The following is a 26,494-nucleotide window of genomic DNA, read 5'->3' as shown; positions in this document are numbered from 1 at the left end:
GAAGTCCCTTTTTCCACATACATAATTGAGGCCCGGGAATTGTCCGGGTCAGCCCATGTCGGAGTTTGAATTTCATATCCATCCATCAGTGATTCTTATCTTCACATCTTCACCATCTTTCACTTGTATTGCCAGCACCATAGTCCTGTATTAGCCATGTCTGCATCTCATGCATCCACTTCTGGCACTCTGAATGCCGGAAGCCATTACCGACCCCTGAAGCTGAGCCTTGCAACTATTTCCTGCACATTGGCAATGGCTGGATCTCGCGTCCGTGCATGCATCTCTCAATATCAGACGGAAGCTGCCAACAATGGTCTATCTTCTGACCGGATCAAGTATTTTAAAGCTGGGCTGCAATGGGAGATGAATGTATGTCACCACTGCCCTGATGACTTTGTTGGTCAATGCTAAGAATGTGAGCAGACTTTTGTCACACCACTCCTGCAGTACTCCGCTTCACAGAATATTGTGTCAGTTCTTCCAGTCCCTGTCGCTTATATCCTTAAGTTGTATCCCATGCTAACCTGGAACACGGTTCCGGACGACGTCTTTTCATTCCACCTCCTTTCATTTCATGATGAGCCAATTGCAGGACATCCGTCCCGGATTGTGTTCGCATATACATGTCCATGGTGGATGGGAAACACCACAATCCCTGATCAACCATGGCAGTGGGATGAAATAATGGCTTCCTGCGTCTCTCACTACCAGTATTGGGCGGTAAGATGTTAGCTGAATTACCTTGATTGATGACTTATCTGTTTCAGCTTAATGTTGAGGATGATGCTTTGGTTCTTCCAGAGAAGTTGAAAAACACTTCGACTCCACCACTCATGGGACTGAGGTTCATCAAAGAACGCATGGAAGCATTGATGGAGGAGCAAGATCAGGGCATCAAAGCCAAGATGGGAGAGGTGAAGATGTACACTGACATGTTAGAGAAATTGAGGAAAGGCAAAGGAATGTAGTCCCATTCAGTCTTCATTGTATACAAGATGTAACATATTCTATGCATTCAAAAATCTCACATCCGAGTCCCGGACGCCCAGGTCCCGAGTCCCGAATTTCAGAGGTCGGGGTTCGGAGACCCGGAGCTCGGCAACTGTGTTGGGTGTCAGGGTATCCAGACCATTGGAGATAGCATGTGTCAGTATTTTGCGTTTCATGGTTCATGTTGGGTGAATATGGAATTGGGGACCAGGGACTCAGTATTCAGAACAGTGTCAAGTCCCAGGTCACGAGCTCCGAGTCCTGAGTCCCGAGTCCTGAGTCCGAAGTTCGGAGGTTGGGGTTCGGCGACCCGGAGCTCGGCAATTGTGTTGGGTGTCAGGGTACTCGGAGTATTGGAGATAGCATTTGTCAGTATTTTGAGTTTCATGGTTTATGTTTCGTGATTATGGAATCGGGCGTCAGGGACTTGGTATTGAGAACAGTGTTGAGTCCCATGTCACAAGCTCCGAGTCCCGAGTCCCAGAAGCCCAGGTCCCAAGTTCCGAATTTCGGAGGTCGGGGTTCGGTGACCCGGAGCTCGGCAACTGTGTTGGGTGTCAGGGTACTCGGAGCATTGGAGATAGCATTTGTCAGTATTTTGCATTTCATGGTTCATGTTTCTTGGTTAAGGAATCGGGCGTCAGGGACTCGCTATTCAGAACAGTGTTGAGTCCCATGTCACGAGCTCCGAGTCCCGAGTCCCAAAACCCACACCCAGCAGTTGCCGAGCTCCGGGTCGCCGAACCCCAACCTCCGAAATTCAGAACTCGGGACCTGGGCTTCCGGGACTTGGGACTCGGAGCTCGTGACATGGGACTCAACACTGTTCTCAATACTGAGTCCCTGATGCCCGATTCCTTAACCAAGAAACATGAACCATGAAACGCAAAATACTGACAAATGCTATCTCCAATGCTCCGGATGCCCTGACACCCAACACAGTTGCCGAGCTCCGGGTCGCCGAACCCTGACCTCCGAAATTCGGGACTCGGGACCTGGGCGTCTGGGACTCTGTATTCAGATCAGTGTCGAGTCCGGAGTCCACAATGTCGGGGTTCAGGGTTTTGTCAAATGTGTATGGCAATAACAAATGTTAATTCGAGTGTATTTATACATCTTCCCCCAGTCTCAAATATCACGTGCTGAGGTCCGAGTGTCAGGACTCAGTACCCCGGCACTCGGGACTCCTATAAGTCAAGTCCCGAGTTCCAATTATCGAATACCGAGGCTTGCATCCAAATTATTCAGTCCCACATATCACTTTGGAAATGCTCAAAATTGAGTATTGAGGTCCGGATCACAATTGGTACATGGTATTCATTTGTTGGAATGTATATAGGTCACAATGCTTGCTCTTTGTTTGATCTTTCACACGCTGTATGCACCATCCACACTAGCCCATCCACATGATGGAACACTAGCGTAAATGTGAACAGCATCCCTCATATACCATGCCCAAGCAATCCGATCCCCTTCCACATCATAAACTCCATGTCTCACAATCCTTCCGTAAAACACAATCATACAGCCGGAATTGTACTTGAACTCCAGCTGAAGGTTTGGCATTGTCATCCAAGCATTAGAATAGTTCCCCACGGTGGTGAGAATGTCGAAGCATTCAGCAATGGACATGTGGTCTCGATGATGGGGGGTTTCCCGATTGGAAATGATGGAGAGGGTGTTAAACACGGATGCCCAGTACTGCAGGGCCTCTGGCATCTGTGGCAGATCCTTGCTTACTGCTATATTTCCAAGGTTTGACAAGGTTCTCAACCCTGCCCAGTACTGCTCAGGATGCATGACTCTGAGTGCCGCGGACGCGATGGCTGCTGGCCTTGCAATGGCTTTGAGGATATTCTTGCAGGAAGGTCCCTTCAATGATGCAGATACCTCCGGATCTGACACATTCTTTGGGATTGGTGAGTATGACTGCCGGAATCACCATCTCATCAGATCCTACCTCGTGTCCCTGTTGAAACCATGCCAGAGATAGATTGATGCACCCGGGAGTTGGTCCAACATCTTCTGAGCCCTGGTTGAACAACTTTTGATTAGTTTGCCAATTGCCATCAGCCCTTACACTTTTTTCGAGGCTTGGAGCGAGCAAATCGGTGGCCTCCCTGATTTCCTTCTGTAGGTTCCATTAATATTCAATATCCATTGAGTAACAATGTATATTACACACCTGGGTGGTGTTGGTCAGGGCGTCTGGGAGGTACCATGCAATGATGGCACCGGATGCATCGAGAATTGTGGCAGGTTTGTCGACCAACCTTTTGCCTTCATGGCCAGGAGGACACCTCTCAAGCAACCTTGCCTCTCTATGTTCATTATGCCCGGTGTCCTTCGGGGAGATCAATTTGCTATATCTTGCAATATCCATCTGCATCTGAACTGTCATGCAGGAATTTGAATGATAAAACAAATTTTCCGAATCTGCAGGAAGACCCACTGGGATTTTTAGATGCCTTTATGAGTACATCAGCCAAGCGATTGCATGCCATCACCAGATCAGTGTCTAGGTTGGGGGAAGGTATGATTGGGCCTCCTCCAGTCTTCTCTGCCTTGAATTTCTGTTCAGTATATTCCCCTGCTTCATAAGTCACAGTCAGGGCCCAAGTGCGCCAGATGTTTATGCTATCAGGAGGGGAAGGGTGTTAAGACCATGCACAAAGGGTAGGACTGATTCTGAGGGGCTTGGCTTCAGCTTGTGCGCTGCGCCCCTTACCCGAGTATGTGCCCTTAATTTCAGATTGGTGTCCAAAGAAAGTCTGAAGACATCCGAAGGCGCGGGAAACTTCGGAAGGACCTTCCGGACGGGTACAAGTAACTTCCGGATGAGTGTGGGAAAGTTCCGGAGGAACTTCCGGAAATTACAATGAGGTTTCATCCTAATACAGATACGTGTAATGGCTACTCAGGACTTGTCCTGAGTAGAAGCAAACAGAGGAAAGGCTGCAAGGACAAAGTCCGAAGCAGAATAGGTCTGGAGGACCACGGGGAAAGTTCCGGATAGACTTCCGGAAACATCGGAGGATCGGATGAACGGATCAGTGGATGAGTGGAGGATCAGAGGATCAGAACTCCGGCCTAGGGAATTCCTCCCTAGGCCTGAGACGGATATTGACTAAGTTGAAGGACTAGAACTGATAAGAGGATTTAGAGTGAAGACTAGTGCGAGGACTAATATGATATTCAGACTGAGGTACTACAAGACATATACACGAGTTTATATACTAAGAGAAATAACGGAAGGATCAATAAGCAGAGTCCAAGGCTATGTACGAAGCATATGCAAAAGTTGACAAAATGCGAGTCGGAAATGAACATAGGTTAACGGATCAGTAAGCATACCGGTAATAGATATAACCAAGGTACCGGTAACAAGGAATACCGGATAGGCTGTGTTAACGTTATATGCACAGGAAATGAATTATGAAGCTTATCGTATATCAGATAGGAAACGGATCTATACATCGGATCAGTCCGGATCGGATATGGTCCGGACAAGATGCATGGATATATAGGATGTGGCATTAGGGCAATGGGACAAGGATGAATGATGCAGGCTAGCTGCAAAGGAAAAGGGATCTGGACGTGGACGTGCGGATGTGGATGTGCAGAGGTGCAGGGATCCGGATGGGTAGAGGACTGGAGACATGGATAGGACATCCAAAGGTCCGGATGAGGCGTGGGAATATTATTGGATGTAGGTCCGGAATATGGGATATGACAAAGGGGAAGAACCGTTCATGCTAGATGTTAATCTTGGGAAATCAGACGCTGAATGCTGGATGTCCGGACTTTGGTGTTATAGGGGGTGGAGATAGAGAGGGTCAGATAAGGGAGCCTTGGATAATTTTGGCTGTCAAAGATGTATTATTATCCATTGCTCAATGAAATTCTACCTGATTGGAAGTGTGCTGGTCATCAGATATTCATTTGTCGACTCCCAGGTCCCAAAACTCGGAAGTCAGTATGGTTGACCCATATTTGGGTGGACGGAATTTTGCATCTTGTAGGGCAACACAAGCTTTGCACAGCCATGTCAGGAGATCACCTGCTGCTCCGGGAACTCGGTAACTTTGATTTATTACCTCCTCTGAGTACGGTTGACTCACATGTTGGTGGTCGGAACTTGGCTTCTTGTAGGGCAACACAAGCTTCGCACCCCGGATTCCACATTCTGCAAGACAACCTAAGCACCATCAGAGGCCATGTCAAGAGAGCACCTGCTGCTCTCTTCAGAAACATCTCAATTTCGGTTGGCCATTTAACATGGAAAGTATTAACTAAATTATGTGTTGAGTTCCGGGTCCCGGAACTCAGAACTCAGTACAGTTGACTCCAATTCTGGCGGTCAGAACTTGGCTTCTCGTAGGGCAACACAAGCTTCGCACCCCGGATTCCACATTCTGCAAGACAACCTGTGCACCATCAAAAAGTATTAACTAAATTATGTGTTGAGTTCTGGGTCCCGGAACTCGGAACTCGGTACAGTTGACTCAAATTTTGGTGGTCGGAACTTGGCATCTCATAGGGCAACACAAGCTTCGCACTGCCATGTCAGGAGATCACCTGATGCTCCGGGAACTTGGTAACTTTGATTTATTACCTCCTCTGATTTGGTTGATGTACAACTACCTCAGCTCCATCATGTCTACAATTATGATACACATGGGCCCACCCATCTATATTTTATACCACCCTTGGCCCACCCGTCTAATACAACATCCCATACAACACCCTCAGCCCACCGGTTAATTAATATGTGTCTGGGCCCACCCGTATAATACAATATTTTATAACACCCTCAGCCCACCCGTCTAATTTAATATGTGTCTGGGCCCACCCGTGAATGTGATAACAAGTACCTACCCATCTCTCTCATACACATCTACCTTAATACACCCATCTGCATAATATCCAACTACCTCGGCCCACCTGTCTACCTAATATTCATGTACATCGGCCCACTCATCTACTCTATATATTCCCTGCATGGGCCCACCCGCCTCCATCGGGAATAATTTGCCTCCCAGCCCATCCATCATAGTCGAGGATATTTTTATCATGGGCCCATGGTCCGCTGGCCCGTATCATACGGGATATTATGCACGTCCGTTCCCTCGTATTATATGGAGATAGGTCACTGTAATATGTGCTTACACTTCGTCCTCACCTCCCTCGACCCTCTTGGATTGCCTGTGGCCATTATGCAACATAAGCTACAGCCATATAGGCCCAAGGATTCCTTACAATTCCACAAAATCATATTCAACATCGAAACAGATGAAAAAGCTGAGCACCATGCCGAGTCCATGGAAATTCTCATGGGCCGCCTGAAACTCCAGGAGTATGAACACATCGAGATTTTTATCTATACTCATTCAGAGATTGAGTGGGGCGACATATGGGGTGGGTTTGAAGATGATGAGTTTGTGGGAAGGAGGAGGACTAAAGTCGCAATACAAGGTGAACCTGTCATATATGCCATCGACGTTGTAAGTTGGAGACCTCATCTTCTATGATTTATACTAACTCATGGCAGTTCTTTGCAGGCCTCTTTGTCGGTGGCATAGAGGAATATGTTAGGGGGGCTACTCTTTGGGTATTGATTTGTGGGCATATGGTGCGGCAGCCAAACTCATTCAAGCTTCTGCAAACTTGTGTAAAGAAGTGAGTAAGTTGTGTTGGCGTTTACCCTCAATGAATAATATTTTCACAGGTATGAGGTGGAACATGTGTTTGCTTTTGACGCTGTTCTGTTTCACGTGTGCCTAACGATACCATTGTCATCATCTATGTTTGTTGTGTGCTCATTGAAGGGTTTGAGGTACCAGAGGTCATGCTCAACCTCCTTCAGGCATGCCCCTGCCTCACAATGCACTCATCAATCATACACATACACAACACAACCGCCTTTCGCCGCTGTTATCCCACCCTGATAGAACACCATCAAGGAGTAATGCCAATCCCAACGACTATGGGTTTGATGACTGTGTCGACATACACGTATTTTCACGACAGCAACTGCCCATTTGGGAACACCCTGCCCTACCAGTGTTTGCACTGCAAGTGCGTGCATTCATGGAAGCGTGTTGCCTCTAACCACAATCTGCTGAATGAACACAAGTTCATATGCAAGAGCTGTGATTACACCATTACATACAGAGCCTGAGCAGTCAAAAATTGTCCCCTCTTCCCATGGCCAGAAGGGCCATCACACGCCTGTGTCTGGTTGGTCAATATCTGTGACAATTGAACCTTGCATGTCTGAGTCAGTAGTTGTTTAGCTAACCAGCACACTTATCCTATGTACTTTCGCCAAATTTTGTCACCTCCTGTCTCGACACATCTGATACCATGAAATTCATGCTACTTGACCTGTAGTTCTCTGATGAATTTTTGTTCTTGTCATGAACATTATTGGCCAATCATTGCCGTCAGAAGAGTCCAGATTGGAACTCACAGTCATCAGAGGCGGGTTCCCATGAAACCGTTCTCCAATCTTCCTTGATGATCATCATGAGGGTACTCATGGTCTAATAGTTAGATCTAACAGTAAGAATGAGTATACATGAAGCTCTTGAGTTCGATTCCACTCAGACTCGTGTTTTGTGCCTTTTTGAGACTCATGTGAATTTGCAGACATTGAAGCACACAGGAAGAGTTGCTTTGTTGGCACTCTGCTGCCAGGAGTTGTGTTATTTGCATGCCCCGCAACTCAAGAGACTAATGGTGAATGGAAGCCATTAGTACATGATTTTAGATAGCATTGTAATTGAACCAATATTTGTACCATGTAATATAGACTTATCAAACCAACATAAATGGGAAAATATGACATTGCTGAATCAGTGGGACCTAATTTAACTACTGTACCTTGCTTGTCATGATGGTGCAAAGTTGTGACCTTGTCAGGAGCTCTCATACAAATCTAGATTGGATGGCTGATGCTAAGGGCATTGTCCATGATATAGCCTTAAATCATCTTATAACTCGACACATAAATAAGAAAAAAACACAATAGTCAACAAGTAAGACCTGATTGTGCTATTATGCCTTGCTGGCTGTGATGGGGCAATATCACAACCTTGACGTGAACTCCTCATAGGAAACTTGATTTTTAGACATACATAGATATGTACCAATAAGTCAAATTTCTCATGGTATCCATACTCATATTTAGCCTAAATAAAATGATATCCTACTGTAGTTCTCACGGCCACCATATCAAGGACTCATCAGTTCTCTGATGGAAGGGCAACTTACCGATACTCTAGCACACTTAAACATTGGAGAATCAATGCATAAAAATGTGACTCGCAGTTTTGCTTCATTTTCTGATTCATGTTATGTTTCTTAGTTTCGTTGTTGAGCTGTCCACCCCAATAGTGTGATGAATTGAAAAAGGTAACAACATGAGTGGTTTGAGTGACGATCTTCATTTCTGGGAAGGACATGATATCTCCAATCAATGTATTCAAACTAAGCAGGAAGCATGCAAACCGCTGAGGTTCATTTCAGTATTCACTAGGAATTTAGCACAATGACATTGACTTACAAGAATCCAAGGGAGTACTTCCTGGAGTTTGCGATGGTAAGACTGCATGACTGTTGGATTATCTGTAGTCACAGCGATGAATTTTTTCCCATCCCCAACTTCCATATGATTCATGGCCTTCTGAGACACAGCCACTAGATTTTCGGCAGTGCCTCTCTGCCCAATCATATTCTTGAGTGCAAGAACTACAGGAGGGTGATTGACCTTAACTGCAAGTGAGCCATACAGGTTCCTCCATAGTAGATCCTCCCATCCATCCAGGAGAAGGGTAAGACATTTTCAGTCCTTGAGTCAGTTTATCTCCTCTTGTTGGACACAGACAGCTTCACTATCAAGCAGATGATGAGATAACACATAACGAGATGGTATGTGATACAAGGGACAGATTACATTGATGAACTCATGGAAAAATACATCATCACCAACATGGAAGGGGATATTAGCGTGAATGAAAAAGCTAGTTTCAAGATTTAACAATTAGATTCGAGGCTCAAAGCTAGTAGGGATGACACGACACACCAAAGCAACTTTGCATTTGCTAGATTATTTTGTTCCTTACTTAATGGACGATCCAATATATCCATCTAGGTTTGAAGCTTTACGTTTCTTGATGGGAATGGCAGCAATAGTTGAACTTCCAGAAGCAGCTGGTGAAGTAAGAATAGCATTTGAATCAGTGGGGGCGCCAGTTTTTTCCATAATAAATTGACGTCCTGCTTGGCGCAGAAGAGCAACTGCATTTGTACAGTGCTTGATAAGATGGTTTGGTAGGTGGTTGTCACGACCCTGGATTTGAGCTCCTGATGAGTTGTCAGTGTCTCCGCAATGTCTGCATTTCCAGTAGCAGCGATGTGAGCTGTTTGGAACTTGTTCCAGGTGCTCAAAATTGTCGTTGATCAGTGATGCAAGGAGGCATCCTCCACTATGCACCATCTTGCTCTAGGGATGTTGGTTTTTATGTTTTATTAGATTCAAAGTAAATGTTATCATATCTAAGTTATATCTCCATGATCTGAAGTTTTGCCAAGTTGTGCCACCCTCTGTTTGCATGAGTTTCGCTGATCACCAGGCACAACTGGTCTGGCACAACCAGTTGGCAAAACAGCCGAGTTTTGCCAACAACACTAGTCAGGGACAAAACCATGAATTTGATCATTATAGCAAAACTTTCAAATTTGAGCCTGTTCACACATCGGGGATTGCACACCTGACCTTCCCAATAAGTAAGCCTTACACACCGACAGTTTTGGAGTTTTGCACTATGAAAGATTTGTTTTGAAATGTCAATGATAAAGTTGGCATTCTTACTATACATTTTGACACAGTAAAAATGAAAATTTTGGATGAGTGGACAAATACTGGATGTATTGGAAGTAGCCAAGTGTGCGCTGTGTCCAGCAACGACAGAACAATGTGTGCTCTGGTTTCTCTTGTTGACTTGTTACTTTACATTGTTTGCTCTTATGATATCTTTCTTCTATTGTACCTGCTATCCATTGTCTGCTGTGGCCAGTGCCATTTGCTCTTTGTTCTTAGTCTTATCTACTTACAAGAGTGTTGCATCTATTTAGCTGCCTCATATTCGAGCCATTACCTCAGACATTTGCCTTCATGTGCACGATCTGAGGTAAGATACCTAACTTATACTTATATTCACTCTTACTTACTTGGAGCAGAGTATCTGTGTGTTACAGATCTGCGTGAACATAATTATCAAAATCTTATAGGTTATGAGCCCTGAGCTTTGAAGAACCTTAGGAAACTGTCTCACCCTGTTAAATGCTGCCTTTCACAATGTCCACTGCTGTTCCTGTCACAACGGACACCCTCCCATTGAACGTACCCAAACAAGATATCAAGGGTACAAACTAGGCCATTTTCTCATTGCGTTTCCAAGTCACTGTCAAGGCCAAAGAGTTATGGATGTATTTTGATGGTTCTTGCCCCTGTCCTGCTTTGCCCATAACTGCTGCAGAAACTGTTACTGCTGAAAAATGGCAAAAGAATGTCGTGAAACACCTACTCACACAATGGATCCACAACTCCACGGCTCTTTGCATTCGGACCCTTGCCAATTTGCGACCATGTGGGTTGAGATCATTCGTGAGTACACAGAAAAAGGTGCATATGCACAAACAGACCTTCGTACCAAGTTCCTTGAATTGAAATGTCCTGTCGGAAGTGATGTGCATCAGTTCCTGGACGAACTACGTGCAAAACAAGACGAACTATCTGCAGTTGGTGTCGACATTGAGGAAAAAGATTACTGTTCTACCATTATTCAATCACTTCCAAACCATCTCGCCATCTTTGCATCTGGGCAACTCGCAACTGCCCGACTCTACAGCACCACCAAAACAATCGACCCCGACATCCTCATTTCTCTTATTATTGAGGAATCCGAAAGGCGGAACAGTTGAGACGGTCAATCCACCTGCAACAATGAAAATGCTAGGTCAAATAGTGGCAATGAAGCCATGGCTGCTGTAGATGCATCCCCACGTGGACGGGGCAGTGGGCATTTCAGAGGCTGCGGATCCCATGCAAATAGGCAGGGAAGGCTGCGTCCCCCATGCTGGAACTGCGGGTCTCGTGAGCACTTCAAGCTCCAATGCCCCCACCCAGACAAATTGGCAGAACACACCGCCAGTAACTATGCCGCAAGAGGATCAGCTCATGCCGTTGCAGAAGTGGACTCAGAAGATGAAGGAGTATTCTCCCTTGACACTGTCAACGAGTCAGATGATGACATCCCTGACCTCCTCACATTGTCCTCTGACGACGATACTGTCGAATGTGACACTTTTGCCGATAGTGACACAGATTGGTTCTCCAAGGTTGACGGAGATGACCTGTCATGCCCAGACAGTGACTGGGGCACGGAAGAAGCTATTCCTGAGATGTTCAGTGTCGAAGCCCATGATGAAACAGCTGCATATGTCAGCCAAACCGCAGTTGATGTACCATCCATCGAGTTGTATGACTCCAGATCCACCCGCCACATATCACCCTACCGTGACCAGTTTGAAACTCTCTCTGACATTCCACCCAAACCTTTTTCTGCTGCAAATAAGCAACACTTCAATTGGTATCAGAGAATTATTAGTTATTGAGGTACCGAATGGTGTGGATACCACGAAACTTAGACTAACCAAAGTACTCTACTCGCCCGAAGTGGGTTACACTCTGGTATCAATTGGCCACCTTGATGAACTCGGTTACTCAACAACCTTCGCTGATGGAACTTGCGTCATTCATGACCCGACAGAGAATGTCATAGGGCAGATCCCTAGATCTGACCGCAGGCTATATTGTGTGGTCCATCCACCAAGTGCAGAGAGTGCAAATTCTGCAATGGAAACAATCACCGTCATGGAGCTTCATTGACAGATGGGACACATCTCACCCGCTGTGGCACAGTGCCTGGCAGAGAAAGGCATGGTCACAGGTATCAAGGTAGACTTATCCTCTGGTGAGCCAACTTTCTGTGAGTCCTGCATTTATGCAAAGGCCACACGCAAACCTATCGTGAAAGCATGCAGGAGAAAGTGCTCCAAGGACTTCGCAGGGGAGGTCCACACCGACTTATGGGGACCAGCACCTGTTCCCACAATCAGTGGACGTTGTTACTATATCAGTTTCACAGACAACAAAACAAGGCTCACTTACCTGCACCTTTTATGCCAGAAAAGTGAAGATTTTGGCGCATACAAGGATTTTGAGTCCTGGTGCAAGATCCAGAACAATGCCCACATAAAGGTTTTGCATTCGGATTGCAGAGGCGAGTATCTGGGAAAGGACTTCACTCAGCACCTCAAGTCAGCAGGCACTGGACAAAAACTTACCACGCATGACACTCTGCAGCACAATGGAGTGGCTGAACGTTTAAATCGCACTTTGCTGGAAAAGGTGTGCACCATGTTACATGAGAGTGGCTTGCCACGTGTCCTCTGGGGAGAGGCCATGTGTCATGCTGTATGGTTGAAGAACAGGACACCTACCAAGGCTCTTGACAGTGTTACACCCCTTGAGGCTGCCACAGGGAAGAAACCAGATTTGCGCAATGTGCGCCCCTGGGGATCTAGAGTATGGGTGCGTATTGAAGCTGGCACCAAGCTAGGTGGCCGCATTGAGGAAGGTCACTGAATTGGAGTTGACAATGCTAGCGGAAATGGATGTAGGATATACTGGCCCTCAAAACATTCCATGACCGATGAGGAATGTCTACTGGGATCTATTACAATAACATTGCCGGACCTAAGCCTAAGTCCTGACTGACAGCGGTCCGGAACCACTATGACTTCACTATGGCCTAGAAGGCCTCCCGATCCCATCATGATGGCTGTACACCTCATGTAGAACTAGACTAACACATGTTGCACCATGTGTTGATGGACCTTTAGGCTGGAGCGCCTCATGTACATATCTTGACATAGAAGAGGCGCCTCATGCTCTTATCAGACAAGCAAGGCTTGCCTCACCTCATCTTATCTCTGACTCAGATAGATTCATGATACAGGCTCCTACCGAACCTTATAGCATACGGCTATATAACTTAGACAGATATCATTGTATTCTTTACTTTGATCTACTTGGTATTCCCTAGAAACTAGTACAATCCCAGTACTTGTTCATCCTTTCAGAGTGACCCCTGTCCCTCTTGTCTTGACCGCACTTCTAAGGCAAGCCGACGCTACCTTAGCCATATATCCATTAGCCCTACAGCTTGATGAGCTGCCATGCTTACCAAGCTTGTCGGAGGATCCCTTGGGCTCCATCCAAGGCCAGAACACCGTCCTTCCATCTTCGTGTGACCGCTTAGAGATCTGCCATTCAGCATCGGAAGGCTCGACCTATCCAAGTCATAACAGGATCAATCTGATATTGAGCCAGTATTTCATGAGGGGGAGGAAGAAAAAGACACTGCACCGAATGCGATGATACTGACTGCTCAACCCTCCCTACCAGCACAGCTACTCAAACCCCAAAGACCACCCCTCCATCTGGAATTCCTGTCTACTCGAACTCACCAATACTTGAAATAACTGCAAAACACTGTAGGTTTACAACTCGGTGTGGTGCTATAGGCTCCAAACTGATATCTTTATGTTGTAGGTCGTCCAACACCTAGTCTGCTATACTTGCGGAACAAGTGTGTTCGACCCTAAAGGGGAAGCTAGTGCAGCAAAGGTCAAGAAATGAGCGCCGAAGGTGCTGTTTAGCAGCCAATGCAAAGCGTGTGTGAAGCGGCTGCAGCGCAGATGGTTCGGATGGTAATAGAGATGATAGACAATAGAATTAGACATAAAGCGGAACAGTAACGGACGTGATGTGGATGGTAAATGGATATGGATTGCCAATAGCTACCAACTGTAGGCTAAAGGGAGTTGCTACTGGAACGTCCAGAAAACCAAGCTACTGAAGGATATATACTACTAGTGTTTAAGTATTGCGCTAAGCGCTGTCATGCAGAACCGAGCTGACGCGCTACCGAATAGGGTATGTAAAGCTATATGTAAATAAGGGTCTATGATGAAATAAAGGTGGTGCGATGTGGAAATGGCCTGATATGTAAATATAATCATAGAATAACGTACCGTTGGGTTGGACATGGACAGATGGTGCGAAATGTCGGCCAATGAAGTGCGAGAAAGTGCGGCTGTGCGTGCGCAGGGGAATGCTGCGGCCGTCGCGGGAAAGTAGCGGCCGATGCACGCGGGTCGCGGGAAAGCTGCGCTTGGTGTAGTAATAATAGGATGCTAAGAGATACTGCAAAATAGCCTCTACAAGGCTACAAGGACTTCCAGTCCTACAACACGTCAGAAAACCCAGCCAGTGCATCCTCGATATAGTCAACGCAAACGGACCTATTCCTAAGGGCGTCCAATTACCCGAAGCAATCGCCAAAGAAGGAGCAAATTTTGCCAGCAAAGGAATGGGCAGAGCAGTTGATAGAGATTCTTGAGAAAGACAATGATGTCGCTGAACTTTCCCTAGCACTTGTTGAGTTTACCGCCAAAGCTGAGGCACGAGAACCAGCCAGCCTTGCAGAAGCCAAACAATGCCCAGATTGGTCACTGTGGGAAGGAGGTATCAGAGAAGAACTCACCACACTTGCAACAGCTGGGACCTGGGAGCTAGTTGACCCTCCTGCAGGTGCCAATATAGTAGGGTCCAAGTGGGTCTTCAGAGCCAAGAAGGATGCCACTGGCAACATTGTCCGGCACAAGGCCTGTCTCATTGCACAAGGATTCTCTCAAGTCCCTGGAGTCGACTATTTCGACATGTACACCCCAGTTGTGAAGTTGGAGTCCATCAGAACAGTCCTGGCCCTAGCCGCACGACTGGACTTAGAGATACACCAGATTGACATCAAAGGTGCTTACCTAAACAGTGAGTTAACCAGAGATGAAATCATCCACATGCAACAGCCACTGGGTTTTGCCTCACCTGAATTCCCTTATCATGTTTGTCGTCTGTGCAAGACTCTATATGGCCTCAAGCAGAGTGGAAGATGCCAGCTGGTATCAGAAGTTAGTAGAGATCCTTGTGGAGAAGATGGGTTTCACACAGTGCAAGATTGACCAGGCAGTATTTTTCAAAAGGCTCAAGTCTGGTGAGCACATTATTATAGTTGTGCATGTTGATGACTGCACTATTGCTGCCTCTTCCATGACCCTTATCAATGAGCTTAAACAGTGAATCCGCACTCACATCGAAATCATTGACCTTGGAGAGTTGCACTGGCTCCTAGGAATTGAAGTGACGAGGAACCATGACCACCACACCATTTCCCTGTCCCAGCTGTCCTATATTGACTCTATTGTTTGATGCTTCAACCTCAAAGATCTCAAACCTGTCTCCTGTCCTATGGAACATCAAGTTACACTCAGACCAGTTACCATCTACGGAAGACACTGCCATGTGCCACATTCTGTATCATGAGGCAGTAGGCTCTGCATAGTGCAAAACTCCAAAACCACTGGTGTGTTATTATAATGGTTTAATACATGCCAAAGTTACTATTCTTAGGCTTCATTGCAATAATACTCAACACCAGCATTATATACTGTTCCATGTATTCTAGGACTTCTACTATTTGGTGTACACTGTACAGATAAGCAACTTGGCACTGTCCACCACCTATACTAACCGACATCCTGACGCACCCCGCCATGCACCTAACCTTCCTAAATGGAGGGAGGCATTACTCCCACACCCCTTGCCCTTCATCACCACCATCACCATCTTCTACCCCCCCACCGTAGGCATTGACAATGCCTTCCACACCCCTCACATCACTACTATGTGGCACTGTCCATTGAGCCACACACCACCATCCTGGATATCAGCATCATCTCAAGGGCGCCACCACCAGCACCATTTCCATTTCTCAATGCCAATACCACCAGAATGCCAGCACCATCAGCACCATCTCTCAAGGGCGCCACCACCAACACTGTCTCTCAATGTCACCATCTCTCAAGGGCACCACCACCAGCACCATTTCTCAAGTGCACTCATTGTTGCTGTGCTATCTACTATACATGATGGCACTTAGGTGGACTATACACTTTGCAGTATACTGAGATAGGGGGAAAAGTAAAAACTAGTCCTCAAGAACCCTCCCTCCTTTTATGAAGAGGAATTGTGCCTGAGAATTATGCTGTGTGGCACATCTGAGCGTGGTACTGAACCGAGTAACTATATCAACACTAAATATATTCTAAAGCCTAAGATAGGTGTTCTGTATGTAAGTGCAGAAATCGGACCAAGGATACGTCAATTCAATGAGATTGATAAGAATAACACACCAGTAAATCAGCGAGGATGTAGGATGGACAGATGTACAGGAGCACGAAGACTTAGGGTGAGGTGCATGAACATGTGCATGAAGCGTGTGAGGCGCGAGTGCAAGTAAGGCGTGTGTGCAAGTGCATGCAAGACTGATCCTATGGATAAGAGCTGGAACATTTAGGGGATTATGTGGGTAAAGGGTCACATATTCAGCATTGAGACGTGTGAGTCTCTACACTGTCTTGTCCATGCTTACTCAGAATATTGCACCCAAAATTGTGGCAATGGCATGGCATACCTTTCAAGTGAAGATGAACTGATGTGTAATGATGCTAACAATGTATCAATGTATCCCTTGAGGATATTGAGCTCATTGATGTATTCAGTAAGTTTTTTTTTCACTTTACAAGATTCATATTCAATAATTCACAATATGCAGGTCAAAGATGTGCTTCTCTGCGGCCTCAAAGCTTCCACAAGTTCCCAAATAAAAGGCTTATATACCATGGATTCCTGGGCTGTTCTCCCCTTCACCCAACCATTACTATTTCCCTCTGCACGCTTGCAGTGTATCGACAATCTGCCCTCGGTTTTAGCATTCAAGCTCAATGCAAAGCCTTGTGTCACCTGCACGATGTACGACATTCAATGTAACAATATTGTCTGCATCAATTACATGTTGCTTTTCATAGATTCCATACTGACCATATTTCAACACAATTTTTGGATGTGTTTGACATTTAACTTGAGATCTTATATTCTGTTGACTGTATCATCAAAGCAGAGCTGAAGCATGATACATCCAACTGGTGCCTTCTAAACTCGTGTCCACATTGCTTCTATACACTAGAGGGCGAAGATAACCTGTGATTTGAGTGGCTTGTGTTCTTCATGGGAGAGAGATGGTTCCACAACCAAGGATCAAACCTATGTAGGGGGCATTGGCCAAGGTCTGTATTTGGTTGGCCAAGTGTTTTTGGCCAGGTCCCATATTGTCCTTTTCACTGGGTCATTATAGTGCACTAGGATGTATTCCACGGAGTCAACTTCCCCCTGACATATCTGGCATCTTGTCCTGTGTTCGTATGTAGGTATTTATGACCAGAAGTCACCTATGTGATATGCTCTTTCTTTTTGACTGACAGCATGAAGGAAATGTTCCAATATTGAATACCGATCTAGTAAGCATTCTTCACCTATAAGGGTGAGTGACATTCTCAGTCACCTAGTTTCTTCCATGTAATGACTACAACAGCTGTGAGTTCATTTGATGCATCTAGTGCCCTAATGCACATTAATAATTGAGATTTTCCAGACAATTTTTTTTACTCCTTCCAAACATAGACACCTATCGTCGTCAATGCTATATTGGCTGGTAAGCTTATTGCGATATCTTACTGGTGCTGACTTGACTGAAATATTATGCAAGTCTCATCATGACGACTCGGATATATGCCATGTTTCAGCAATCGAAACCGATACTTATCTTTCTCATTGTAGCCTTGCTGGCTTCCACAATTGCCTCCGGAGGTATGCTAGGCATAGGAAACATTGGTATCTCAGGGAGTAAGCTTTGATCATTGATAGAATCCTTAAGCACATGAGACTCATGGATGGATATCAAGGGCTGGATATATCTACAAGACCCATCCGGACCTTCGGACATGTTATCGTTAGTACTTTGAAACAAGGGACAGTACTTGGGAAAGGGGCACAGTGTACAAGCTGAGGCCGAAGTCCTTCGAATCTGATCCTACGAGATAATATGACAATCCTGTGGCCACGAAAGCTGCATATATCATAACATTTTGGAATACCAGGACCCACAAGGGTTTTATACGCTGCCTTCTTGTTAAATGAGTGTAAGGTGCCACATTCAGTTTTGATTACTACATCCTCCGCTGTTGGAGTCTTCCACACAAGTGACATAACCTGAAATGGAGTTAAATATATCAACAGTGCATATACATCAACACTGGAGTACCAAAAGTGCCCTGGTCGCAAAAGGTTTTTATCCAATACTGGCCCAAGAAGGGATCCAGTGTCCGGAAGAAGTCAGATATGTGGGAACACATTGGTGGCTGGTTGGTGTCAAGTTGAAGGGAAGACTTAGGTCTGAGTTGAAAAGTTGGTTAGATGGTGTTAGTTATATGATTATTCACCTCTACAGTACACATTTCTATGTCTTCTATGTGGTGTCTTATTGGTACTGTACAACTCCACTACACCATTCAATAGATCGGCAATTTACTCTGAACTCTAGTCTGATTTCTTCTGGTCTCTCAGTAGCCTCTAAAGCGGCCCACTTCAATCCCATCTTAACAGATGGTGTCCCTCATAATGACTAGTGTACCGGACTTTGAAAAACATGTTCCAAATTATCTAATGAGATATTCTATACCAAAAATCAAACCATAGGTTAACGGAATGTTATAGATGCTATCATATATCAGTATCAAGTGCTGCAAAATGAGATGGAGATGGATGGCAGCTTCAAGGTCATTGCAAGGGGTCAAATAGTTGACCATTTTGGAAACACCACTCGCCTGACTAAGTCTCCATGCACATGACATGATTATTCCTGAATAACATTATAGCAGGTTATGATTCAGTCTTCAAAGCTTGAAGTCTACATACGACCACTGAGACACATCTTGCTCTGGACATCAACTGGGGATCACACTCGGCAGTGGGAGCCTCATGGAGGCTTACACCACACAATGTGGTTTTGCAATGCTCGCAACAAACAGATATCACGCCCAACCTTTGGCATAACATGTGTTCATTTTGCAGCTCCGAGGCTAATGGACAAACAAAGTAATTTCATGCGACAGATGATGTAGAAATGGTAGGTCAGAGTGTGAAAATGGGTGTGAGGAGGTAAACAATAAGGCTGTGGTGCGATAATTGCAGCACCTTGTAGCCTTATAACTGTCACACCAGTCAGAGGTCTGAAATCCTCCGTTCTGTTGCATCTATGGATAGCCTTGACCTGCTGTTGCTTGGCATATGCCTGTGCAGGAGAGATTAGTTGGGGTCATCGAAAGAAGAACCCTCATCAGATAAGTGTTCAAGGCTTACATGTATTTAATGATTTGTAAGATCTGTATCTTCTGCTTCGATCACAGACGGTGAACCTTCAGGTCCGGACTGTCAATAACTATTAGTAGTTGACATTGTTGTCATGTGCTTACCGAGACGTGGCATTAACCAACAACCCAGCTTTCCCTACAAGACGCTTGACTTTGTCCAAGCTCCTTTTCTGCATTGCCAACCAAACACGACACCATGAGACTCAAGCTCCAACTGATGCCATGGTAGATATTCAAAAGGGTTGATGATGACTGTAGTCAAAGCAACATTCAATTTGCATAGTGCAGGTATTTCGGACTCTTGAGAGCAATTTGAACTATCACCCTTGTAATTGTTCAAACAAAGACTAACCTTAACCAAGCATGATGGTGGCGACAGATGAACACACTTTGCATCACTTGCAAGAATGTGCCAGTCTGTGTCATACAGTGGGTGCTCCCACCGGACATGCTGTTTGACATAATCCCAGTTGCTCACTAGACAATCTTACTGGCGACCTCTTTGCACACTTTGAATGAAACAACAATAAAGACCACTTCTATAAGGCTGTTCATCTGTGATGTGAAGCACTGGTGGCAGTATGTCATGCTGATGATGATCAGCTTAGTTAGTGTTCTCCCTGGCATTTTATCACATACTCTTGGTCATCACTTTAACCACCACGGTGATCCTTCTGACCTTTATGAGAGGATAGGTATGACTGGAAGCATCTGGATTCGAGAAGCTAAGTTGACATAATCGAATTAATGTCCTGAAACAACAATGTAGATCAGGGAAACCAACAATTGATATAAGACTCTGTAACCCCAAGGCAAATACTACTTTACTCAGTCAGTCTACTCATCAATTTTCTGATTTGTATTGAAGTATCAGAGTTCACTGGTTGCTTCTAAGATTCCACTGAACTGGAAGCAGGGCACAGGCTTATCTACTGTAGCTACATACATTGATAGTAGCCCACATTTAAGGGTGATTTAGTTACTATGCCTCATCTGTAAATATCTGAAGTTTGCACAGGCGTGAATTTATGGCCAGTTCTGTAGACAGAAATGTCAATGACAATTTGAAGTTCAACCAAGAGGCAGAATTTGTATTTATTCTAGGGCTTGTTGTGGAAACTTGGAACCAAAAAGCCCCAAGACGAGGTAGTGTACATAACGGCTGCTAGCATCCAGCGAGATTGTCACCCAGCCCTACTCTCTGTTGTTGCCAACGAACTGTTCCTGAAGATATCCATGATTTTGGATTGTGCATTCTAGAGCTCCCCAGACCTGGTCATTTCCTGATGTCTCTGTAGGCACTTATATGATACCCAACCTTCTGGCTGCCCTGCCTCTGTCTGTTCTATAGTGCCTTTCTGTATTTCATATGCTACAAATTCAAGTGTTGAGCTGGCTACCAATAAAGTCAACAAGATGGCACTCATGTGTCATCTCAAAGCATGGCCCAACTCCATCAGTTGGACTGGACATCCCAAACTACTTTTACAAAAACATGATGTCTGCGCAAGTCAGTATCTGTTGCACTTCCTCCCATTCCACTCATATGAGCCTACATCATGCCGCAGTAGGGCGATGATCAGCGCACATATGGAATTGACTCTAGTTTTGCATACCAGGAACACCCGTGAACATAGTTTCCTCGGTTGATCTAATGCAAGTTGGGAAAAATGAGCCGATTTCCTTTGCAAGGTTTCAATAGGAACAGGCGACGAATATTTGCATGACAGACTTTGGCGAACTGCAACAATTTGGAATTTGGGTCCCTTGATGTTGTTACAATAATTTTTGGATGTGAATACCAGCCTGTGAGTATTCACCATCGATGTGCATTGACAGATCTGATCAAATGACCTGGTAGATTCATTAGTAATTTAGCACCATACATGATTCTCGACTACTGTGGAGACAATGACATCCCATAACTCTCTCTCAAAGCTTTTGTCTGGTTCCCTTTAGGACCTGCCTCTTTTCCAACTGCCTCTCAAAATGCAACCACCAATTTCGAGAGTTTCCACAAATTGGTAGGGAGTTGGATGCATCGAGGGCTATGAACAGCGCTGTGCCTGTGCGCTCATTACCCTGAAGACCTGGGTCATACGCCAATGAAGGTAGATCATAGTTATTTAAAACACCTATCCACTTGCCATCTTTCCAAAACCACATCAGATTTACAGAGCTGACATCTCGACAATAGACCCCTTCCTTCTAAAGAGTAAGGTAGCCTGCACACCATGCCATGTCAATAGAGCCACATAAATTAAATCAAACACGTACATAGGATGCATTGACACTATATGTTGAAAAGCTCCTCAGACATGGGTTTTGTGAACATGGTGCCAGAGTAGCTCGGAAATATGGTCTTTCATGATGTCATGCATCTTCGTGATCTCCTTAACCTTGTTCAAGATTTCTGGCTCGCTAGTGTGACTCACTTCTCCCAAAAAGATCTTAGCTACCATCCCACCCCAGAAGTTGCTGTATTTCTTCATGAGTGCTTTGCTGGTGACAGAGACCACATCATGCAGTGAGTCAGGTAGATGCAGCATGTGTGTTACAACTGACCACACTCTACACCAGTTCAATCTAGGATGGAAGCTTGCGCTCATCAAGAAAGGGCTTGCCGACAAATCTCTTCTCAAGATATACAGCGCCAAGCATCTGCCTGTGATCTCTGAGATGCTTGGCGCGACCTAAAATCCTTCTTGGTCAAGAACTCAATGAACTGTCACCAGTCAAGTCACACCATAAGATAGACTGAAATAAAGATTAAGCTTGATATTGGGTGTATACACTAAGGTAACATATATTCTGAGGTATATTACTTACAGGACTATTCCTGCTCTATTGTGACTTCAGCAGGCATCGGCTCCATGACATGGATGTATGCAAGTTTGTATTTGCACAGCTTCTCAACTACGTAGGAGAACTGGGGTTTGGGGTCTGCCATGCCCATACCTGCACCACAAATCAGCTAAATAAAGATCACTAGTATTGAATGATGTGGAACGTACCATTGAGTATGCCCCAGGGGCTCATTTAGAAACCCGTTCTCTCAGCACCAATGGCCTCCACAACAGCATCTGTTACTTCAAGTGCAATCACTAGCCCTGTTACCAGATGACTTCTGGATATCGGAAACGCGTATAAGACTAATCTGGATGGATCCAGACTAGAAATGAACAGAGTATAGACTATCCGAAATAGAGTTGGAAACATAGACTATCAGAATCGATCTGTAGTCTTGGAGGTTGACATGAGTTGAAGGCTCAAGTCCAGAGGACAGAAAGAGAACAAACTAAGATGATATTTGAACTGAGATACTACAGGACATATACACGAGCTTATATACTAAGAGGATAACAAAACAATAAGTAAGCAAAGGTCAGAGGCTATTACGAAACATGTGCAAAGGTTATCAAATGCGAGTCGGACATGAAGCATAGGTTAACGGATCAGTAATCATACTGGTAATAAGTATAACTGAAACACTGGGAAGAGGAAATACCGAATAGGCTGTGTTTAATATTAAATGAACAGGAAATGAAATAGGAAGCTTATCGGATATTGGATCAGAAGCGGATCTATGCATCGGACTGGACCAGATCTCAGGGTCCGAAGTCTGGAAGAGAAGCGTGAATATATGGGATATGACAATGTCTATGTATTGGGGAAAGCCCTTGTGAGTGTGCATATTGTCTTGGCAGTCCTACTGGCTGACTGAAGTAGGTAAAATTTCTATGACATATCCATGACTGAGGTGTTGTCCACCATGATGTCAAACCTGAAAATATCCTGCTCCTGATTAATGGGGAGTTGCAGCCTTATTTGGTGGATTTTGGTCATGTGAAGCTCTACCACGACCCGACTAGGAAACACAGACTGAAATCAGGTGAGTGCACCCACAGCACATTGCCATACATGAGCATCAATGTTCACTCCCATATATGTGAGTTTACTTGTGTATCACAATGTTTTGTAGGCTGGCAGGCTACAGTCGGCGAGACAACATTGTGTCCTTGGCATATACACTAATTTACTTGGCCAAAGGATTGCTCCTGTAGTGTGGACTCTCCTCAGCAGAGTGTTTTCAGATGAAACAAAGCTTTTGGGTGTCTGACGTTACCCCATCTTTACCTGCTACACTAGGATTGTTCCTAGATCATGCAGTAAATCTCAGGTAATTATGGCTGTTTTAACTCTGTTGATTGCTAATTCTGGTTGATAGTTATGCAGAGGATCCGGTGTATGCGTACCTGGAGAATATCCTGAATTAGACTTGCCTTTGTTTCTTGGGGAGGTTTTGTATTTTTGACGTGTCTTGACCGCCTTCATTCCCAATGAAATTCAAGAATGAGGTAGATATGTGGAAATAGACATCTAAGGACAGAACACCAAAACTTCGATTTTGTGCAACATACAAATAATATTTTTATCTTTTGAGCTTTTGACAAACTTCACTCGAGTTTGATTTGGTTTACACAAGGGTCATTGGACCATAGTACCTTAGCATACCACATAATGTGCAGTGTTATTTATGAATCTTTAACAGGTTGCCCTGGAGCATGTGAAGGGGTATTCAGAGCTTCAGTATGAGCTAGCCAGAAACTTCGAAGTCCACCCAGGGGAGAGGTATTAGATATTCAAAGGCTCCTTTATTGGTAACTGATATTTGGTCTTACTAAGGTTGCACAGGTGCTGGTTAGAGCACCCTTGCACCTGTTCTTCTGCTTCATAGAATTTCTATTACATAATGGTAAGGTTCCTGAAATAAACTAGTAGCAGTTATGGGACTAACATTAACTTCACTCAGATAATGCGTGATGCTCTTGATGTTTACACCCAAAAACTCATTCAAGCAAAGCATGTGAGCCTCCTTTGCAAATAAGATGTCATTGGCAAGGTTCTGCAAGACCCTTACTAATGCTATTACCATTAACTGGAGGATGACTCCGCCACCTTTGGTTTTAAGACTCACCTGATGATGGGGGTTGGATGTATCACTTTGGGCTATGGGCCTGAAATAGAGATACATCTGTTGTTGTAATCATCCTCCATCCAGATTGATGTCCTCAGGGTGAATCATATTTTCCTATTTTTGTCACCTCCTTGGGCCTCCCTATTATCTCCACACTCCGCATTTTTAGCCTACTGTGGGAATCACCCCACAACACCCAAAACATCAACCATTTTTGGGAATCTCCACAATATCAATTATTCCCACCCCCTTCCCACCTCACTGCAGCCTCACCACCACACCACAATAGCCCCCTCTTTATATATAAGTAGTAGTTTAGCATATATGTATATAATATAATATAATATAATATAATATAATAGACCGCTTTTTTGTTTATTTGTGTGCCTACTGCTTCTCCAGGGCTCTTTTAATATACATAGGATGGGGTACAGAACACTTTGGCATTTTTGCCCCTTTGGTAGGTAAGTGTTCCCGGGTACTCAGGACATGTTTATGAGCATATATGAAGAGATCCACATCTTTATTTGACCCCCTGAAGCGTCCTACATCAATAAATATAGCATATATATGAAAAAACACAAAATATGTTCCCAATTGATTATTTCTAGATGGATGTACTTGAAAAAATGATCCCCAGCATATATTCAATAGTAGGACCAATGCATCAGGAGCTCAGGACCATAGGAAAAGATCTTGTTGTGTAATGTATCTCCTCTCTCCTGGTGGTTTACCCCCTGTGAAATTTGTTTCTGTAGGACTGGATCTCAATTGAGGTAGGTGGTCCATCTCTATATATATTTGGAGTAGATTTATCATATAGCCAGCCCAGGACACACATAGGCCCCATACCTTTAAAACATCAAATTTGAATAATCAGAAACTTGGAGGACATTTTAAATACATTCAGTATCACATACCTACATGTATAGAACAATCTAAGAAGGATTGAGTGCTGAGGGAGTGGAATAGATAAGAAATTGAGTGTGGGAAACTTCAAATGCCCAAAACATCGAAAATGGTTAGTTGAGTAGTTGTTAGACTTTTATGCTTGATCAACTCATTTTACATTACATCCCTTCCATTCACCTTCTACCCTCATGGCAGTATGTAGTATAGGTTTCTTGGGTAGTTTATAATCTATTTTACATATTTTCAATGAAATCTTCATGTATAATTGTAACTTTGTGTGACAAAATGATAATGATGACCTTTCCTTCGTTAATTAAATCCCAAAAGATATCGTTCATCATGGTTTGAAATGTGGCCGGTGAATTGGTTAATCCAAAGAACATGACAAGTGGTTCAAACAGCCCTTGATTAGTGCAGAAGGCTGCTTTCCATTCGTCACCTTCCTTGACACGCATATTATTGTATCCCCATCGAATATCGAGTTTGGTAAAATATTTTGCCCCTTTGAGCTTTTGGATGAGTTCTTGAATAAGAGGTAAAGGATAATGATTTTTAACCGTTATTGCATTCAGTTTTCAATAGTCTTGCACTGGCCGAAGAGCTCCATCCTTCTTTTTAACAAAAAAGAACATGGAGGCAAATGGTGACTTTGAGTTTCGAATTTGTCCAGACCAAAGATTTTCTTCAAGGAAAGAGTCGAGCTCTCGTTGTTCTTCTGGGCTCAAATTATATACCTTACAGTCAATTGCATGTTCTCCTGGGACTAATTCAATAGCATGATCCCAAGGTTTCCACGGAGGGAGTTCATTGAATGACTCTTTTTTGAAAATCTCTGCGAAATCATGATATTGCTGAGGTACCATTTCCTTGAATGATTTTTGAACCTTAGTCTTAGACGCTTCTTCAGCCAATTGCTGTGAGGTCGTAGTGTGTGCTCAAATATGATCTGCACCAGCTTTCACATACTCCTCATAATCAAATGCAAAGATCCTTTCCCCATCTTCAAGTTTGAGTTCTGGTTCGGACTCAACTTCTTCATGCAAACAACCTATCAATTCTCCCGCATCCTCAGGTTCATACTGTGATATCAGATAACCACATTCTTTTGGACAACAGTCAAACTGAATAGTCCCTTCTTGCCAATTGACAGATGGG

The 26,494-nt window shown here is 44.4% G+C and overlaps 4 protein-coding genes across 4 annotated transcripts; 2 read left to right on the top strand and 2 right to left on the bottom strand.

Moving 5' to 3' along the window:
* Positions 1-156: 156 nt before the first annotated feature.
* On the top strand, positions 157-971 carry F5891DRAFT_1189779 (uncharacterized protein; the record flags this gene model as incomplete). Its single annotated transcript, XM_041367218.1, has 3 exons — positions 157-372; positions 427-723; positions 771-971. 3 exons carry the CDS (start codon positions 157-159, stop codon positions 969-971), a joined length of 714 nt encoding a protein of 237 aa, XP_041224916.1.
* A 1,693-nt stretch (positions 972-2,664) lies between these two features.
* Positions 2,665-3,373, bottom strand: F5891DRAFT_896690 (uncharacterized protein; the record flags this gene model as incomplete). Its single annotated transcript, XM_041373376.1, has 3 exons — positions 2,665-2,901; positions 2,954-3,124; positions 3,179-3,373. Coding segments are annotated over 3 exons (603 nt in total), but the record flags the coding sequence as incomplete, so codon positions are not given.
* A 2,836-nt stretch (positions 3,374-6,209) lies between these two features.
* On the top strand, positions 6,210-7,104 carry F5891DRAFT_1189777 (uncharacterized protein; the record flags this gene model as incomplete). The annotated part of the gene is made up of 4 exons (XM_041367217.1): positions 6,210-6,497; positions 6,545-6,672; positions 6,722-6,822; positions 6,860-7,104. 4 exons carry the CDS (start codon positions 6,210-6,212, stop codon positions 7,102-7,104), a joined length of 762 nt encoding a protein of 253 aa, XP_041224914.1.
* Positions 7,105-22,282: 15,178 nt separating this feature from the next.
* Positions 22,283-22,488, bottom strand: F5891DRAFT_1189773 (uncharacterized protein; the record flags this gene model as incomplete). Its single annotated transcript, XM_041367216.1, has 2 exons — positions 22,283-22,407; positions 22,464-22,488. 2 exons carry the CDS (start codon positions 22,486-22,488, stop codon positions 22,283-22,285), a joined length of 150 nt encoding a protein of 49 aa, XP_041224913.1.
* Positions 22,489-26,494: the final 4,006 nt, after the last annotated feature.

The sequence above is a fragment of the Suillus fuscotomentosus genome (assembly GCF_016647785.1).
Source record: "Suillus fuscotomentosus strain FC203 chromosome Unknown F5891scaffold_33, whole genome shotgun sequence".
Lineage (NCBI taxonomy): Eukaryota > Fungi > Basidiomycota > Agaricomycetes > Boletales > Suillaceae > Suillus > Suillus fuscotomentosus.
This window is presented reverse-complemented; position numbering and strand designations above follow the sequence as displayed.